Source organism: Chrysemys picta, chromosome 1, assembly GCF_011386835.1.
Source record: "Chrysemys picta bellii isolate R12L10 chromosome 1, ASM1138683v2, whole genome shotgun sequence".
Lineage (NCBI taxonomy): Eukaryota > Metazoa > Chordata > Testudines > Emydidae > Chrysemys > Chrysemys picta.
In genome coordinates, this window is record NC_088791.1 from 216,474,020 (window position 1) to 216,493,871 (window position 19,852).

Consider the following 19,852-nt stretch of genomic DNA (forward strand, 5'->3'; position numbering starts at 1 on the left):
ATTAACAAATGGGTGAAACAGACTGGTTTCCAGCAAAGAATTTGTCAGTGCTCAGCTGACGCCTTAAACGTTGGCAAGGACTCACACCCGGTCTGCCAACGTTGCAGTGACAACATGAAAAATGTTGGGTGACATGTTCTTGATGGACTTGATGAGAGAACCTCACCTGGAAACCATACATGGTATTAAGGGGAAAAGAAACTTTGGAAGGAAAAAGAAAACCTGTGATCTTTCAGTTTTCAGTCAAAATTCTTGTGATTACGAGTGTCATCTGGGTAAAGGGCTACATGATAGGGACAAGGTAGCATTTGAAAATGATTGTAACTTGGAGCAAAGGCTGCTGTTAACAAAGATTTAGATTTAGAACTAGAGCCAATTTGGGGATTCTTTGAACCAAGTGGGATTCACTTATATTACCTTTTGTGCACACCTGGACATTAATACTGAGAAAGTTTCTATCACTGGAAAAGTTGTTACTGAATCCCAACTAGGAAATCCCCTAGGCCTGGGAACACCAGATTGTGTGCCTTGACCAAGGTCTTAGGAGAAACACCTGCTTGTTCATAACTGCAGTTGAATCACTCACGAAGGAGGCTCAGTAGTTGATCATGTGCACAGATTTTCTGTAGTGGCAAACTAGTATGGATTTATTGTCCACCTAAAGAAAACAGAATGGAAACATACCAAATTGCATCAGGTACACAGTCTACTAAACCTACTGTCAAGCACTGAATTACACATCTCAACTGACTTCACATATCCTGGGAAGCATGCTAGGGAGCATGGACTCCTTCTCTAGGCTGAGATGAATTACCTTAGGACTAGTCTGTTGCAGAGCTGCACCTTGACCTCAAACTCGGTCATGCAGCTGTGTCATGCCATAGCTGTGAAACCTGGGTTTGCTACTGCCAAAGAACTTGACAAGTTTTACTTGTGACACTTTGGTCAATTGTGCATGTCATATAACAGGATAATTTTGGAACTTTGAAGAGCTAAAACGTGGAAAATGAAACTATATTAAGGCTACGTTAATCCAAGTTCAAATCCACTGAGTAGGATATGGTGTTAGGGTTAAACAACAACAGAATTCCTTAGCATGTTCTGTACAGTGATACAAAGATGGTGATCATTTTGTAAATGAACAGAGAGAATTTTGAAGGCATATTGAAACAGCAGCAACTTAACTCAGGACATGCTCGAAGAAGACAGATCTCGAGGTTGCATTCAGTTTCACTGCATGACATGGACATATTTGACATAGCAGAAAAAATGGTATCACGAGAGAAGTGTCTATTAATTACAGCAGTAAAAAAAATTAAAAATGATGTTACCTAGGTAGGGAATTCATATAGACACAGCATGCGAAGCCTGAAGTCTCACAGATTGGGCATAAACAGCCATTTGGATTTGGGAAGGAACAAGGGGAAATCTACATACTCCAGTCGTTCATCTTGGAAATTATAAAGCTACACACCTCTTTAAAAAAAAAATCTCTGTTTTCTGTTTGTGTAAAAGCTTTCAAAATGTCATACACTAATTTCTCACTCTCAAATTTGTATATGAATCAAGACTGCACTGTTTAACCCATCTCTCATAATAGAGGTTCATTTAGTGCCTGTGAATTTGCTTCATGCATCAGTAGGCTTTTTGTCTGCAGAGATCTTTGCAACAGAGTTCTCTACAATGAGGTCACAGTAGTGGACCAGATCCTCAGATAGCGTAAACCAGTGTAGCACCATTAAAGTCAGTCACCTGCACCGATTTATACTAGCTGAGGATATGACACAGTATGTTCCAACAGAAATGTATACAACTACTTAGTTTTGTATTTTTAATTTCCTTTTAGAAGATCAGCATATTTTTAGGGCTATCAATTAATCTCAGTTAACTCAAGCGATTAACTCAAAACAAATTAACTTGATAAAAAAAATGAATTGCAATTATTTGCATTTTTAATCGCACTGTTAAAAAACAATAATGGAATACCAATTAAAATTTATTATAGATATTTTTGGATGTTTTCTACATTTTTCAAATATACTGATTTCAATTACAACACAGAATACAAATTGTACAGTGCTCACTTTATATTATTGTTTTTGATTATAAATATTTGCACTGTTTGGGCCCGATCCTGCATTCCATATTCAGGCAAAATTCCCTTTGAGTAAATCTATTTAGCAATTATGTATCTGGACTCCTGTTAGGGAAGACCACATTTTATAAAGCAAAAAGTAAATAATTAATGACCAGTAAGTTTTTAAAAATTATGTATGTATAGAACAATATACATTTCATCATTCTTACTAAAACTTATTTGCAATCTGAAAGGTGGCTGCAGTTGTAACTATTTGTGTACCATTACGTATACCTTTCTGCTTTCAGTATGAATATGACTATGATGAGAATGGCGATAGAGTGATATTAGGGAAAGGTACTTATGGAATAGTTTATGCTGGAAGAGATCTTAGCAATCAAGTCCGAATAGCCATCAAGGAAATCCCTGAGAGAGACAGCAGGTGAGTCTTAGGCCTTGTTTACACTACAGAGAAAAGTCTATCTAAGCTATGCAATTTGAGTTACGTGACTAGTGTAACTCAAGTCAACGTAGCTTAGATCTACTTACCGCGGGGTCCACACTACGCGATGTCGATGGGAGACACTCTCCCGTCAACTCCCCTTACTCTTCTTGATCCGGTGGAGTATAGGAATCAACAGGAGAGTGATCTGCAGTCGATTTAGCATGTCTTCACTAGACCCCCTAAATCGATCACCGATGCATCGATCGCTGAATGTCGATCCCCCAGTAAGTGTAGACAAGCCCTCAGTGTAGTAATAAACCTGCATCACCAATGAAAAATGCAGTTTGTTGCTAAGACTTTTTTCCTTTCTAAAATGTATTTATGTATAATGGTTTGTAGTATAATATTCCAATACATGATAATTGAATTAATCTATATAAAATATGGCTTTAATCATTCTGTTTAGGGGCAACTTTAATGTCTTCCTCTTTTCCCAGTACTACCAAACCACCAAAAATATATACTAATTTGATGAAGTCCTTTGTGGGGATCAGGATTTTTTAATTGTTTGAATAAAGAGTCCGACATTATTTCCTGGAATATTTTAGATAAGAAACAGCTTGTTTTCCATGTAGCAATCCAATCATATTTTTATCCTTTTTTGAGAAAGGGTTTTAAACCATTTGAATATGTCAAACATAGAGCTGGAAAACGCTAGGAAGAGATGCATGTAATCTCCCCCCCTCCCCCAGTGCACCTCTATCTTTGTGGGAAGCTTTTCTTGTACTCCATTGCTTTGTGTTTTCTGAAAAGCCAGCCAGTCATGCTGAATTTAAAGTTTAGTGACTAGAAGGTTTTGGGGGACTTGGATGAAACCACTAAACTCATTTTATTTGTAAACCTGGATTTAAAACTAGGTCTCCAAAGATGTTAGTCAAGTATATTTACATGCATCTTCAACTGTTCCTCAATTTACTACTTCTTGATAGGTATTCTCAGCCATTGCATGAAGAGATAGCGCTGCATAAATATCTAAAGCATCGGAATATTGTCCAGTACCTTGGTTCTGTCTCTGAAGATGGATACATTAAAATCTTTATGGAGCAGGTGCCAGGAGGTTTGTATCATTCTGGACTGGGATTTTCAAAGGCATCTAAGAGTATTGGGAATCCAACTCCTGGGAACAGTCAATAAGAGTGGGGCACTTAAATGCTTTAGGAACTTCACTAAATCCCAGAACTAATGCGTTGCTACACTGTAGGTGTCCTTCCTGTTGAGAAGTTAATTGCTAGTGGCATTTTTCTGTTTATAAGCAGATTCTCTGTAAGTGAACAATAGATATGAAGTGGTACAGTTCTCGAAATCCTGTAAAATCCCTTTTTATAATAATTACACACACACAAACTATGTTAAAAGAATATTAGTAAGGTTACAAAGTAGAGCACTCAGAAATTAAGAAATACCAGAAGTAAGGTTGTTTCCCCTTTGGCCCAAGCAGTTAGCCAGTATTCGGGGCGTTGCTGTTAGGAGGAGGACTTGATGATACAAGTCAGTTATTTCTTTAGTGCAATTCTAATGTACACAAATTCCAGTTTCCATGAACAAAGTAGAGACAAATAACAGGACGCAGTTTCCTTACTCATAATTTCCAAGTCCAACCCCTCCACTTGATTCTGTGCCTCAGCGAGCTTTGTCTCAGGATCTTGCTCATGACTCTTCTCTCTGTCTTCTGGCTTTCTCCCTTTGGCTTTCTGCCTCTCATGCACACACTGCTCATCAAACAATAATCTAGCTCCTGTGTGTGCAGCCAAGGAACCCCTCAGATCAGATGGCTTAGCTTCTGATCAGATTTTGGCATGAGGCCTTGGGTGGTGGCTTCTGTTGTTTCCAGCTATCTCATTACATACAGAGGCTTAGTTGCTCCTTTCATTTAGACTGAAAAAAGAATGCTCACTGCATCCATTGGTTTTAACTGTGTCTGGGGGTATTTTTCTTCATAAGACCACCGCCTCACTCAGTGAACAGAATGGACATTGCTCACTTAATGAACTGCTGTTCAATATTTGTTATATCCTCACTGTTCAATGTGTGGTTCCAGGCCTAATTTACTGCACACAATTGCTCTGAAGACAGAATTATTAATTTAATCATGGGCTTTTCTATGGCACTCATCACTATAGTATCTGAGTGCATCACAAATGTTAATGAATTTGTTTTCACAATGCCTCAGTAAGATAAGAGAGTATTATTATACCCATTTTACAGATGGGAACTTAACGGCACAGAGACATTAGTTTATATTTTTTACCTTAATGTTGGATGCCCAATTTGAGACAGCTGGGTCCTGATTTTTCAGAATACTTAGCATTAGTTAGCACTTCATATGTTCAAAGCATGGCTCCTATTGACATCAGTTGCTACTATGAGTGCTTGGCATTTCTGTAAATCAGACCCTCAGTCATCATGTAGGGCACCCAAAAATGACGAAAACACAATTAATGCCCACTCATGAAAAGTTTGGGTTAAATGTCTTGCCTAGCACCACGTAAAGAACTCTGTGGCACAGGCAGGGATAGAATCCAGTTCTCCAGAGCATCATTCAACTGCCTTAACCACAAGATCATCCTTTCTCTTCCTGCAATCGCCTGCTTCATTTACTACACCCTTCCAAATTCTGCAACAAATGAGATGGGACGCCTGTAGACTACAGCTTCTTTCACTACACAACCCTGATTCATCACCAGAGCAAGTCCAGCCTGCGCACTGAATGAGGCAGGGATCCTGGGGGGAAAATATTATGTGATCAGGTAATTAAAGACTGTTTTATAATGCGCGCACACACAAGGGGACCATCTTAATTCTGGCATTTCCTAACTTTTGGGTGCTTAATAATAATGCTTTTTTTCCCCTGTGTGTATAATTGCCTAGGTTTTTAAAAATGGAAACTGAAAAAACAGAAGTTCCATCTGTGGCATCATATTGATACTCACATAGTTCATTAGCATGGCTCTAACTTTTAGAAGAGAGGCTGAGGGAACTGGGTTTATGTAGTCTGCAGAAAAGAAGAGTGGGGGGGAATTTGATAGCAGCTTTCAACTACCTGAAGGGGGGTTCCAAAGAGCATGAGCGAGGCTGTTCTCAACGGTGGCAGATGAAAGAATAAAGAGCAATGGTCTCAAGTTGCAGTGGGGGAGGTCTAGGTTGGATATTAGGAAAAATTACTTCACCAGGAGGGTGGTGAAGTACTGGAATGGGTTACCTAGGGAGGCAGTGAAATCTCCATCCTTAGAGATTTTTAAGGCCCGGCTTGACAAAGCCCTGGCTGGGATGATTTAGTTGGGGTTGGACTAGATGACCTCCTGAGGTCTCTTCCAACCCTAATCTTCTATGATTCTGTGATCCACCACACAGTTCTCTCTGCCAATTGAGCTAACATAGTAACTGATAGCAGTAGTAGGTTGTCATGCCCTCTAACACCAGCACTAGAGGGGAATGATACACACTTTGCTTGGACCCAGCATGGCCCACAGCAGCTGAGAGCTACAATTGCAGGGGAAGTCCTGTTCAATCCTGGGTGGGAACATGCCCAGTGCAAATGAAATGTTATGGGATTTTAACCACTAAATTCACCAAATTCTCTATTGAGCATGGATGAATTGCAGTTTTTGTTTTCCAAAGGCTGATAAAGGCTGGTGTCAAATTTGGATTAGATTTTTCAGATAGATGTCGAAAAGTACAGGCCTGACAGAGAGGCCACCTCCTGCCAAATTTAAAATTCCTGTTCCAAATTGCCAGACATTTTAACCACGGGTAAAATAAGATAATTTCCCTAAGCCCTGTTCTCTGAAATGGCTGCAATATTTACTGAAGCCTGAGGCAGACACCCAGCATGGTAAATTCATCCCAAATAGTTCAAATTTGGCAAAAGTTATAAGCAATTGAAAACAAGGTCTTCTAATGGGAAGGGGAGCAGTGGGGGCAAAATACCTAAATGATTCCAAGACTGAGTTTGATAAGTTTTTGGAGGGGTTGGTATGATGAGACTGCCTACAATGGCATGTAGCTGATCTGCGATTCTAGCAGCAAATATCTCCAATGGCTGGTGATGGGACATTAGATGGAGAGGGCTCTGCGTTACTTCAGAGAATTCTTTCCCAGGTGTCTGGCTGGTGGGTCTTAGGGTCTAACTTGCTGCCGTATTTGGGTCAGGAAGGAATTTTCCCCTGGGTCAGATTAGTAGAGACTCTGGAGTTTTTTTGCCTTCCTCTGCACCATGGGATCGCATGCAGATTTAAACAAATGTAAATGGTGGATTCTCTGTAACTTGAAGTTTTTAACCATGATTTGAGGACTTCAGTAACTCAGCCAGAGGTTAGGCGTCTCTTGCCTGAGTGGGTGGGTGAGGTTCTGTTGCCTGCAATGTGCAAAAGGTCAGACTTAGATGATCACGATGGTACCTTCTGACCTTACAGTCTGAGTCTAAGTGACAGGTAACCTTTTTAATAGCGGTGGGATTAGCCTCCCCACCCCATAATAATTCCCAGACAAAAGCTTTGTTTAAGTGGAAGTATATATCAATAATTTGAGGGTAAAAATCCTTACCAAAGCTATTAAAGAGGCAGGAAAATCAAAGTTAAGGTTAAACCTTCAAGACTCAGACTCAAAAACGGTAATTCAGAGTGCATTTTAAAAATACATTTGGGAGGCATGAGACGATAATCCTGCATCCATTTCACTCCCTTCTTTAGGCTCCCACTGCCTCATGACTGTAATGTGCTTGCTTGCCAACACTGCAAAACACATGCGCCGACTTTCTGATTTCCCCGTGGGTGCTCCACCCTGCTTTGCCCCAGGTCTCACCCCCACTCCAACCCTTCCCCTAAGGCTCCACCCTCTATCCACCTTTACCCACCCCCGCTTCACCCCTTCCCATTCTGTCACTGAGTGTGCCCCACCCTCGCTCTGCCTCTTCCTGCCCCTGCACCCCTTTTTCCCCCCACAGTGCCTCCTGTCCGCCACTGAACAGCTGAGCCCACACTGTTTTTTTTTGTGGGTGCTCCAGCCCCAGAGCATCCATGAAGTCGGCGCCTATGCTGCCATGCTAACATAATGGCACATGTTTGTGCTAAATTCATCCCAGCATCTCCAGTCCAGCTGGACAGTACCAGCTGCTGTTGCTTACCTGGTGCTTTATTCTGTCCACGCACTCCTCCTCCCATATATGTTGTAGTGCACTCTGAATAGCTGCTGGAGACAGGACATGACTGCACTAACATTTACATTTCTTCACCACCAGCTAGCCTTAAAGGGACAGCTATTTAGAAAACCTGTGGTTCAATTCTGTCAGGAAACTTCCAACTCAGAAAGCTGTTAGCATGGATTGAAAACTCTCTCAACTAAGTTTGCTAGAACTTAAGTAGAGCCCATTGTAAATTCTGTGTCTGACTTGTCATAAGCAGAAATTGTTGCAGAAAATGCTGCTATGTGAGCAAAGAAGTTGGTCTGTTTAAAAAGATTAAATCTGGTTCATTATCTCCACTAAGTAGGAGAAATAACAGCAACCCATCTTCCAATCTGAGTGTATGAGGCCTCCAGCCCCTGGTTTTCTTTTTGTATGAGGCCTCCAGCCCCTGGTCTTCTTTCCTCTACCTCCATCTATTCCCAGGAATCAAGGCTATATTAACAAATCAAAGGGAGGTGGGTTTAGACTGCTTTGCTGTCAGAGTAGATCACCTTCTCTTAACTTACATGGTTTGTCATATATCATGTGACATACTATGACATTCACCCAAGTCCACGCTGTTTTTCATTAAGTGCCAGAGTGTGGCTGACCCTAACGTGCACACCTAAGAGTTTAAAGGGGAGTGAGACCAGTCCTACCTGACGTACAGCTTCTCACATCATGGTTTAAGGATTGGGTTGTGCATTAGTTACTTCCTGCCCCTTTCAATCAAACAGGTGGTGGAGATGGGTAGGAAATGGATAGACACTTCGCTCTGCCATTCCACTGATGTGCCAGCCAATGGAGCTGAGCTGGCATGAAGTGGGAAATAACCTGCATCCAGTCAAAGGCTGCAATAAATCACTTCTGCCCTGGAGGAAGTGGGTGACCAGCAAAGTCTTGGGCTTATCCTGAAGTGTTGTAGCTTGTAGCTACACCCCACCACCATCCTCAGGACATTGACCTGAGATCCACCCTAGCTCTAAATTTATTATTACTGTCCTCCAAAAGTTGACCTTGTGACTGTGCTATCCTGACATGTTTTCCTGTTTATCTAACCTAGGAAGCCTCTCTGCTCTTCTAAGATCAAAATGGGGCCCAATGAAAGAACCCACAATAAAATTTTACACCAAGCAGATTCTGGAAGGGCTTAAATATCTCCACGAGAACCTGATTGTACACAGAGATATAAAGGTGAATTTTCTCCAAGTGTTATATTTTGTACAGTAGAGGGGTGTGTGTGTGTGTGTGTGTGTGTGCGGGGGGATTAATTTCAGTACCTCTTGCAAGACAGTTAATTTTGTTATAAACAGAAGTAGTACTTTTGGTAGGAAGGAGCTTTTAAAAAAACAACAAAACACCACACCGCCCCTGGCTGTTTCCTTTGTAAAAAGTGTTGTTATCATCTTTGTTATCAATCTTGCTGTAATCTTGTTGTCAGCATGTTGGAATCTGTTTACATCTATCTGTCTCTTTCTTGTCTCCAGGGAGATAATGTTCTGGTGAACACATATAGTGGGGTGGTAAAAATTTCTGATTTTGGGACTTCCAAGCGGCTCGCAGGTATCAATCCATGTACTGAGACATTTACAGGTAAGAGGAACCGAACAAATTTCTTAACAGTCTCTCCTTGGGTTGTGGTGGTTTGATGATGTAGTTAGCATTCTTATTTAGGATTCAGTTTTGGATTCCTCACAGATCCAAAGCTCCTGTTAAAGCCACCAAGAGCTTTGGGTCTGCAAAGAAAGAAGGGACTTCTGCTTTGAAGAAAACACAGAAAGTAAATTGGTGTAGGTCGCATGTAGGGATAGGCTTTTTTTCTTCTTTTTAAGGAGCCTATTTAAACTTTCTAATATAAAATCTTAGACCAAAAATGTCTGTGAAAAATTTTATTGCAAAACTTTAAACTCCAGTACCTCACAAAATACCACAAACTACACCATAAGAATCAGTGAGCTCTAAGGATGAGAAAATATTATCCTTCCTGTTTTTTGCTGTTCAGACTGAGCAAAAAATTGAGTAATTACGTAAGCATATTTTCCTTTTCCTGTCTATAGCTTCTTTGTTACACAGCAAGTTGTCCTTCCCCCTTGACTTTGCAAGCTTTTACTTCCTTTCTTGTGTAAGGGTTCTTTTTGCTTTATGCAAATCAAAATCTGGATAAAACCAACCAGCCTTTTATTTTCAAATAATGTGAGCTCTTTTTTTATTGACCATAACAAACAATGGGTCAGCCAGTTTGTCTGTATTTTATAATTAACTTCTCAAACTAAAGTATTCAACATAAAGACTCATGTCTAATTTATTTCATATTAAAATACAGTTTAGGAAAGTATGCATTCATGAATTACCAAATGAATAAGAGGGATTTTTAACCAAAATGTACTAGTTTTACTTAAATATTGAAAGAGAAATTAAAACTGTAGAAATAAAGACCAGTAGTATTTCATGTAAAAATTGAAATACTTGAAAAAAAAGTTGTAATCACTTTAGATATTACATCTGCATTCAGTATCTTTGGGGACCATATGGTATTAAGTTTATGAATGGTTTATGTATCACTTTGGGCCAGTGATTGTATGAAACTCTGGGGAGGGGGAGAGTTACCACAGCTCTTTCGGGAACCAAAAACAGTGAGGGGGTGATTAAAGTAAATCACTTAGGTTGTAAACGCCTCCAGAGAGGTACCACCCCCAGAGAGGCTTACATATACTGGTTCGAGATGAGTTTTCCAGATGCCAACAGACTAAGAAAGGGCTTTTGGTATAAAAAGGCTGAGTTGAGCCTTTTTTGATTCAGCAAATGGACAGGACCTTCTCCCCAACCCTTCTGGAAGGGTTGGAATGATTTTGGCTTACTAGGGCCCCATAAGACTGAGGATTGACCTCTGGTGAGTTTTAGCATGTGTATAGGAACTTCTATTGACTTTTATGTATTTTCTCTGTAATGCTTTTACCTTAAGGATAAATGTATTTTGCTTTGCGAAGGCTGGTTGATAACTTGTAGACACTGTTGTAGTCCCTGGAGAAAGGTTAATGACAGGTATTGGACCCCAGTCAGAGGGACTGCAAGCCTAAGCCCCTGGTCTGGAGGGACAGAGATGTGAGTCTCTGCCCCAGAGAGGTGACAGCTGGGAGCCTGAAACCTTTAAAAAAATGCTAAATTTAACAGTCACCACAACCAGATAGTATTCACCCAAGATTTCTGAAGGAACTCAAATATGAAATTGCAGAACTAAAAACTGTGGAACGTAACCTATCAGCTTCTCCAACAGATGACTGGAGGATAGCTAATGTGATGTCAATTTTTAAAAAAAGGATCCAGAGGCAATCCTGGCAATTACAAGTTGGTAAGCCTAACTTCAGTACCAGGAAATTTGCTTGATACTACCATAAAGAACAGAATTTTCAGAAACATAGATGAACATGATTTGTTGCGAAAGAGTCAACACAGCTTTTGTAAAGAAAAATTAAGCTTCAGCAATCTATTAGAATTCTTTATGGGGATCAACAAATATGAACAAGGGTGATCCAGTGGATATAGTGTACTTGGACTTGTAAATATGCATATGGCATTTTGCAAACAAATGGTGAATCAATCAACAAAGTATGGAGTGATTTATTTTGAAAGTGTGATGAATGAGGAGAACCCAATGGCGGAATTAAGAATATGTAAACTGAACATGAGCATGACAGATTGCAACCTCTTCCTCTGGTATGCAGAGGCACTTGGGAAAATGAAAAAGGAGAAAGCACCTGGGCCAGAAGAAGTAAGAAAGAGAAAAATGCCAGATGAAAAGCTTTGTGGTACCTATTCTGAAACATAAAGGAGATATTTAACACTGCGTACTAAGAAAGGAGTGACATTTACAGGTCAGCTGTCAAAACCTTTGGTTTGAAACTGGACTTTTCTTCTCCTAGGTGAGCTGCCTTCTGAGGCTTGTCAGCCTTAGCAGACAGCTCACCTAGGAGAAAGAACACTCCAGTTTCAAACCAAAGGTCCTGGCCCAGCAAGACTGATTTTAAGGCAGTCTTTATTCACCTTGATGTCGTCATCATGGGTCCTAAGTGGCATTTTATGGAGGTAACTGACACTGTGCCACCAGCTACCCCATCACATCCTGCTGAGATATGTCACCAGTTGGACTGCTTACTGACTATTTGCAGCTGCCCTGCATATCTGCAGGATGTTCCCCTATCTGCCATCTGGGGGAGCATGTGGTGGGAGTTGGCCCTTCAAGTTTTATCAGATTCCTAAAAAGAAATATCCTTGAAAGTAAAGATGTTGGCTACATTTTTTTTTAATGGCAACTTTTCCATATGCTTTTTATGGTCAAGAGTCCAAGGAAACAATTCACTTGCAGAAATATTATGAAATCTGTGTTGTATTGCAAACTGTGTCAAAATTATAAGCTGTCATTTTAAATCGTAGAGGCTTTCCTGATTCTGCTTGCAGGCTAGGATCCTGCAATCTGGGTCTTTCAGCAGTCAGTATGCAAAGAGCCAGCCTAGAGCCCGGTGCATTGTGCCCTTTTGGCTTAGGAAGCAGCCTGCTTTCTCTCTCTTTTTGGTTTTTGTATGTTAAGGTTCCGGATTTTTAAGTAAGAGTGTTACTTGCAATCTTCCAGAGAAAGTATATTCTGTTTTTCTCTAACTTCTCTGTTTGTAAGCTGTAAACCTAACAAAATCCTTCAAGCACCCAAGTGCATGTGTAGAGTTCTTCTACTGCGAATGGAGAGTTATTTATGTACTGACTGAAAAAAGAGCAACTTTGCAGTATAAAAAAGGGTACAAAGTGCATTTGACTTGATGTCCTAGTAAAAGATCACAGTAACTGTTCCAAACTAACTTGCTGCATGTTTTACTACATTCTTTGATGTTTATTTCAACAATATTACAATCTTTAGCCTCGGTCTTGTAATCAGATATGCACAAACAGATTGATTGCCCTGGGACTCTGTACAGGCATGCAGATCTGTCCATGCAGATCAGATTGCAAGAGCCAAGCCTTATTTTGTTAACAGGTAGAGTTGTAAACGCTTGTGTGTTTTAGCATTGCAATTCAGTATTCCAAGAATAACCATTTTTGTTGTGTTATTCTTGAATTGGTTGCTTGCCAATTTTGTTGTAACACAAGTCAGCTATAAAATGCAAAACTTTAGTGCTATCTAAAACCAAAAAACCCATATACAGACTGCATTTTATACTAAAACATTTTAGCTTTTGCAATCAGCATATAATTGAATTTCTTTCCTGAAGGTAAACCTTTTCATTTAAAAATGTTGTGACTTTTAAAAATTTTGATTTACATTTCCCAAGGTTTTAGTTTTTCATCCTTTTCTTATGATGTTGTTACTTTCCTTTTGACCTCCCTCGCCACTAGCACAAGTCTGATGTGTGGTGTTTAGGTATTTGTTTCTAGCAGTATTATGAGACTATTATGTTTTTTCCACCTATAAACAAGCTGATCTTTTGGTTAAGTATAACTTCCTGGAATATATAATTGTTACCAAAATCTCTGAGATGGGCAGCTATTTGAGTAGGGTAAGTAAGCTGCTAATGCCTGTTTGTTTGTTTTTTTTAATTATTGGTATTATATAATTTTGTAAACCTATTTCTTAACTAACTAATCCAAAATTAATTTATTAACATTCCAGGCAGAGCCTTTTCACTGTTGTCACTAGCGTCTCTTGTGCCCAGAGGAAATTATATAATGCGTGTTCCTCTTTCATTCGAGTTCATAGATCTCTTCATAATGTTTTGTACATGTAATATTTACAAATCTGTTAAGCCTGTTTCTTACTCAATAACTTTTGATGATTTAAAGTTACTAAGACCCCTCACTGAGTTATGCTTCCTCAATTTATTTCTGCTTGAGCAGCCAACTACACTTATGAAGTTAGTTATGAAGTTAGGGAAGTTTAGCTTTCAGACTTATTTTTCCTTGAAGCAATGAGAATGTGCCTATACTGTATTACAGACCTGGGAACTGAAAATGACACTCTTCCATAGTGGCAAAGAAAACATGCCACCTGAAAAAAAATCTTTCTTTGCATTAATTTATATCTGATAACAGAAGCGTTCTTTAAAGTGTATGAAACTACGTCTTATCATCATCAGTAATTGTGGATTGTCAAACACATGTTCCAGCCCAGCCCCCCCACATGGATGGAACTCAGTCCATTATGATTGGATCCAACTGCTGAATCTCACGTGCTTCCTAAGTGTCCTGGGTCTTGATAGTAACAGGTCACTGTTCCTAACTCTGTGTCTCTCACATGCACTCTCAGGTGCAGAACCTGTGTCTGACCCTCCTTGGGCAGCAGGACCTTTCAGTTGGCTGCCAAGACCCTAGAACCAGCACCACAGCCCTCCCAAGCACCCAGTTGCTTAGACATGTTTCCCCTGGCTATGGGAACTCTGATTTCCTAGTTAATCCCTTTAGGGACAATGTGGCAGAAAAGCAATGAATACAGGCTTAGCAAAGGAATTTCTTAACCACAGTTACATTTACTCTTAGCAAAGCACAACAGAGTTACAGATCCATGGAAAACAACAAATCCCTAAACATAACTTCCTGGTCTGATCTCGTCCCATCTGAAATCTCTAGTTCTGGTCAGCATCCTTTGGCAAGGCAAGCCCCTACCTCCCCCCTGGCTTTCTTCCTCTCTCCAGCACAGGCTTCTGGCATCTGGTATTGGATGGCCCCCTTCTTCAGAGAAGCAGCCTCCATAAGTAAAATCTCCTGTCTTTAGTCAGATGATCAGGCTGAGAAATTGCATGCTCTCCTAGCTAGGTTTCTGTGTGTGAAGTCCATTCAAAGTCACAGGTCCTGCTAGTAGAAACCCCATTGCTCCAGCAGGGAAGAGTCATTCAGTGTTAATGGCCCTTGATGGCTCTCTCATTATTAGCCTCTTCAAGGTGCAGGGCCGGCTCCAGGTTTTCTGCCGCCCCAAGCAAAAAAAAAAAAAAAAAGCTGCAGCAGCGCAATCGCAGTTCAGCGGCAGGTCCTTCACTCCCTCTCTTCCTCTTTGGTGGCACTTCGGTGGCAGCTCAAAGAGGAAGAGAGGGACTCGCCACCGAATTACCACCAAAAACCCGGACGTGCCGCCCCAAGCACCTGCTTCTTTGGCTGGTGCCTGGAGCCGGCCCTGTCAAGGTGTCCCACCCTCTAACATGAGCACACAGCATCTACAAGACATTTCCTTTGTCAAGATTTCATCACCACCTGGATGTCTGAACCCACCATGGAAATTACAATACAGACCAAAGGTCACAGTGAAGGTTACAATCACTGGTATTCTCAAAACAAATGGGAATCCTCCAAAATGTGGAGTTCACAATTTGACCCAGATATTCACCCTGTTTGTCTCACATTTCTGCCACTTGCCTCCATGAGGTTGTTTCTTTTCCTTTCTCTTACTCCAGCCCTGATATTTTATTTGTAATCTAGGACACTTTTCCTCTTTCTGCGAGCCTTATCTCTTTTCCAGATCTCATCTCTCTAGCCCTACCTCTTTCCATCTCGCTCCCTCTTCAAAATCTCTCATTCAGCTCCTGATCCTCTCCTGCCAGGCCTGACCCTCTCTCCATGGACTAGCTCACTTCATTATTGCTGATGTTCGCCTGCTCTGTGTTCCCACCAGAGGTGGTGAATACAGCAAAAAAGTATTCCCTCAAAGAAAACCTATCAACTAGTTGGCTGCTCTCTGCAGCCCTTTTTATTCACATATCTTTCCAATTCATCATTTGCAGAAATGGAGGTAGGTTTAGCTTAAATAAGGCAAGAGAGAGCTTTCAGATTGTAAAGTAAATATATTTTCTCCCATCGGAAGTCCTCCATGAGGTGGGAAGAACTAAGAGTTTGTACAGAAAAGACATGGGAAAATACAATCTTATGACTCAGTGTTGGTGGTGGAGTTTGACTTAGAGGGCTCACCTTTCAGTATACAAGCCACATTTGAAGTGACAACCTGTAAGGGGTTTAAAGATATGGTGTATCTATTTGATAAGAAAAACAAATATATGACTTGTGTTCTTCCTTTTTTGTCTTGATTCAGGCACTTTGCAGTATATGGCTCCAGAGATTATAGATAAGGGGCCTCGAGGATATGGTGCACCAGCTGATATCTGGTCACTGGGTTGTACTATCATTGAAATGGCAACAGGAAAGCCTCCATTTCATGAGCTGGGGGAGCCACAAGCAGCAATGTTTAAAGTAAGAATTGTTTTATTTGCTGGACAGTTTATGAAACATGAAGTAGTACCCGTTAATTAAATTTTCATATAGTTAATATTTACAAGTTAAATATTCTGGGCAATTTAGTCTAAACTGATATTGTAATTACCTGTTGTTATAGGAGTGGCTCTGCACAGGGTTAAGGTCCAAACTGTGATCTCCTTATGCATGTGAATGATCCCATTTGCTTCAAGATGCATCACTCAGGGAAGTCCTCAGGGAAGTGCAGTGTGCATGGTGCTTTACAAATCAAATAGAGATGGTCCCTCAGACAGGTTAACTGAAGTGCAAAGAGACCAGGTGGCCTGCTGGTCACATAGTGAGTAGTTGCAGAGCTTAGAACAACTGTATACCTATGGATTTGCTGTTTGGAAACTTACACTGTTCAGGAAATATTAAGTCTGGCTTTTAAAGGCATAGTTTTGGATGCGCATGGAGACGTAACTTGAAAGTGGTTAATGCATTGGCATTTTATACCCTGCACTACAGTTCAAATACAGGCTCTACTGTTCAGCATTTTGGCTTCAGCCTGCATTGTGAGTAGGCCTTACTGGATCTCACAAAGCTAAATTGCTATTGTAAATGTATAATAGTGCCACAGTGCATTAATACAGTTATCTAATGTGTTTATTCAGACAACTCTTTATTTTAGCAAGCTGCTGCCACTTGTTTAACCACTTAGCTACTATCTGCCTTGTTGCCAGCATAATTTTCAGGCTCCTGCTACTTGTTCTCCAGAGTCTATTTTACATAAATATGTCAAGGCTGAAAAGAATAATTTTTCCAGATTTGTACGGCATGTGCAGAATGAGTGGCACAACTGTCTTAAAGGGTACGGCCACACTGAAAAGAAAATCCCCTGCAGCAACGAGTCTCCGAACTTGGGTCAGCTGCTCCGGTCTCACGCTGTGGGGCTAAAATAGCAGTGTGGACGTTCAAACTCCGGCTTCAGACCTGGCAAGGGGGTTAAGGCTCAAGCTCAGGGTTCTGCCTTCACTTGAATGTCCGCATTGCTGTTTTTAGCCCTGCTCGAGACTCGCTGCTGTGGGTTGCTTGGTTTGTGTGCATAGACATACCCAAAAATAGTTCTGTAAAATCAGCCCTCGGGATTAAAAATGGGTAGCTCAAGCTGATGCACCAGAGGGCAATATCAAGTTACTATCCAGTGATGTTTTGAAATAAATAAATTTCTGTCCAATCACATTATCCAAGTGTGGGATTACGTTAACCCTTTGAATATTGCGTAATTTCCAGTTGGCTGCCATTGAAGGGCTAAGAAAGACACGGGTCTCAGCACTGGGTATAATGAGTGCGTCTGGCAGCCAGGGGCTGGGTGTTCACGCTTGTGCTGAGAGTGAGCACTGGGTAGTTTGGCACCTGCAAAGCAGGACAGGTCTGGGCACCAGACCGAGGGAATGGGCTATGAAGGGACTCAGCATTAGGGCTGGAAGTTGGTTTTGGTGTTTGGGGAGAAGTGTGCTGAGCCCACTCAGTAACTGGGAAGGAGGCGCTGGCTAGCATATGGAATAGAAGGGCTTGGCGGCTAGTAGGGAGAATAGAGTCTGGAGCACTTGTGGTGGGTATGGTCAGACCCAGGGGTTGCACGAGGCTTAGATAGTTGGTTATGTCCATTTCTTGACATTTGAGTTGGGCCACTGTAACCAGTTAGGATACACATCTGCAGGGTTAAACATTTGCAGTAGAAATACAGCCAGATCCCCTACTGGCATAAATGGAGCCCCGTTGATGTTCCACTGACTTCAATGGACTTCTGCATTGCAGCTGTCAAACCCTCCACTTGCTGTCAATGGAGCTATGCCAGTTTACACCAAGCGAGGAGCTAGCTAGTGGCCCTTTTGCAGTTATTCGTTTGAGGCCAAATAATTTTCTGTCCATATTTTACTTATAGGTTGGGATGTTTAAAATTCATCCTGAAATCCCAGAATCACTATCTGCTGAAGCAAAGGCCTTTATTTTGCTCTGCTTTGAACCTGATCCGAATAAGCGTGTCACAGCATCTGATTTACTCAAAGACCTCTTCTTAAAACAGGTGAACAAGGGCAAGAAAAACAGAATTGCTTTCAAGCCATTAGGTAAGGAATTATCAGCCAAGTACAAGTCAACATCATTAAGTGCTACATAAAAAGATTTGAATCATTAGCCAATTCCTCTCTGTTATTCAGGATGTTGAACATACCAAGAAATCAACTAGAGTTAAACTGTAGAAAGTACCTTGTAGTTTATATTTATATCTTGTTTTGGCTTGTTAAAATCTCCCCACTGGCCAAATGTATAAACCATTTATAATAAAATTAAAAGTTCATTCGGTCAAGATTTTCGCAAGTTACTTAAATTTTTGGGTGCCCGCCAAGAGTCACCTCAAAGAGGTCTGATTTTCAGAAGATTGGTGCTCAGCACTTTCTGAAAATCAGGCTTGTCAGGTTGGGAACCCAAATTTTAAGATACCCAAAAGCACTAATCAGTTTTGAAAATCTTGGCCAAGCATCTTGATGTTTTGTGTTCAATTTATACAGATTGGACAGGATTTTCAAACGTTGGTGCTGTCACTGTGCCTCAGTGGTTCACAGAATACCAGATTCGGGAAAAACTGCTGAGAAATAGGGGCAGACTCACCCCACACTGGTGGTTATTCTATCATTAGATATACCAAGCCAATAACAAAAGTAAACTTTTTGTTATCCAGTGTGGTGGGACAGAAGTCAAAAATGCAGTCTCCATAGGCATTCCAGCCCTTATTTCACCACCCAGACACTAGACTTAATGATGAGTTGTTATTGAAAGCCAATTTAATGAAACAAAGGGGTCTTCTGGTCTCAAGAGATCAGGCACACAGCCAGGTCAATATATAACTTTATATATTTACTCAATAATCATGCTGCTGCCAATCCTTTAGGAACTAAAATCTAAAGGTTTGTTAATAAGAAAAGAAGAAGAAGACGACTTAAAATGGTTAATAGATCATATACATAGCCATTGCAAAGTTCTTATACCAGGTTTGTAGCAGTGATGTTATAGACTGCTAGCTTGTAAAGTCTCTCTGGTAACTTACAAAAGATTGGAAGGTCCTCATCCATAGTCAATATGCTCCTTTTAGTTGTAAATCCATAGTCCGGAGAATCAGAGCAGGAAAAAGGCAACATGGAAATATTTCAGGGGTCTTTTATATCCTCTGCCATCTGCTTAGAATTTTACTATTCCAAACAAATCTCACAGCACAGTTTGTGGAAAATTACTGGCACAAGATGGAGTCCATGGTCACGTGAGTATGTCACATGTCCGTACATGGCTTGATGACTCCAAGGGGTAGCCATTGGCCCCATTGAGACAGCGATGTCAGCAGGACGAGCCATCTGGGCAGAATGAGTTTTTTCTATGGCCCATTGTGAGAGTGAAGTGTCCTTAATGGGCAGCCAAGCTTGAAAAGTCCCTTCACAATGTGTTAGCTAGATTGGATGTAAATTACCTTGTGGGCAGTAGCGTAGCTAGCGGGGTTCAGGGGAAGCGTCTGCTTCCCCTGACCCCACATTCCCCAAAAGTGGCGCTCCGGCCAGCCGGCAGAACGGGGCGGCAGGCTGGCTGGCTCCCGGTGCTCCGGCCGACCGGTGGAACGGGGCGGCTGGCTGGCCGGCTCCCAGCGCTCTGGCCGGGGCTCTGAGAGCATTGCTGGGGGTCTCGGTGCCCCAGACAGCGCTCTGGATGGGAAAGCGGGGTGGCCCTGCGAATGCGCAGCTCCATCTTTCGGCGGCATTTCGGCGCATGAGCAGGGCCACCGAAATGTCACCAAAGGACTGGCGCCTTTTTTTCGCTGCCGCTCCTCCTCGGCTGCAACCCTGGCTAGGCCACTGCATGT

The 19,852-nt window shown here is 41.3% G+C and overlaps 1 protein-coding gene across 5 annotated transcripts in view; it reads left to right on the forward strand.

The window, feature by feature from the left end:
* MAP3K15 (mitogen-activated protein kinase kinase kinase 15) overlaps window positions 1–19,852 on the forward strand; it is a 166,529-nt gene that overhangs the window by 121,747 nt on the left and 24,930 nt on the right. For all 5 annotated transcript variants that reach the window (XR_010596664.1, XM_065579742.1, XM_065579738.1 and 2 more), the window contains 6 exons: window positions 2,386–2,519; window positions 3,512–3,639; window positions 8,807–8,937; window positions 9,231–9,336; window positions 15,803–15,960; window positions 17,891–18,074. Coding sequence is in view for 4 of the 5 variants with exons in the window: in XM_065579742.1 (XP_065435814.1) it covers window positions 2,386–2,519; window positions 3,512–3,639; window positions 8,807–8,937; window positions 9,231–9,336; window positions 15,803–15,960; window positions 17,891–18,074 (841 nt within the window). In the remaining variant the exon portion in view is untranslated. The remainder of the gene's footprint in view (window positions 1–2,385; window positions 2,520–3,511; window positions 3,640–8,806; window positions 8,938–9,230; window positions 9,337–15,802; window positions 15,961–17,890; window positions 18,075–19,852) is intronic.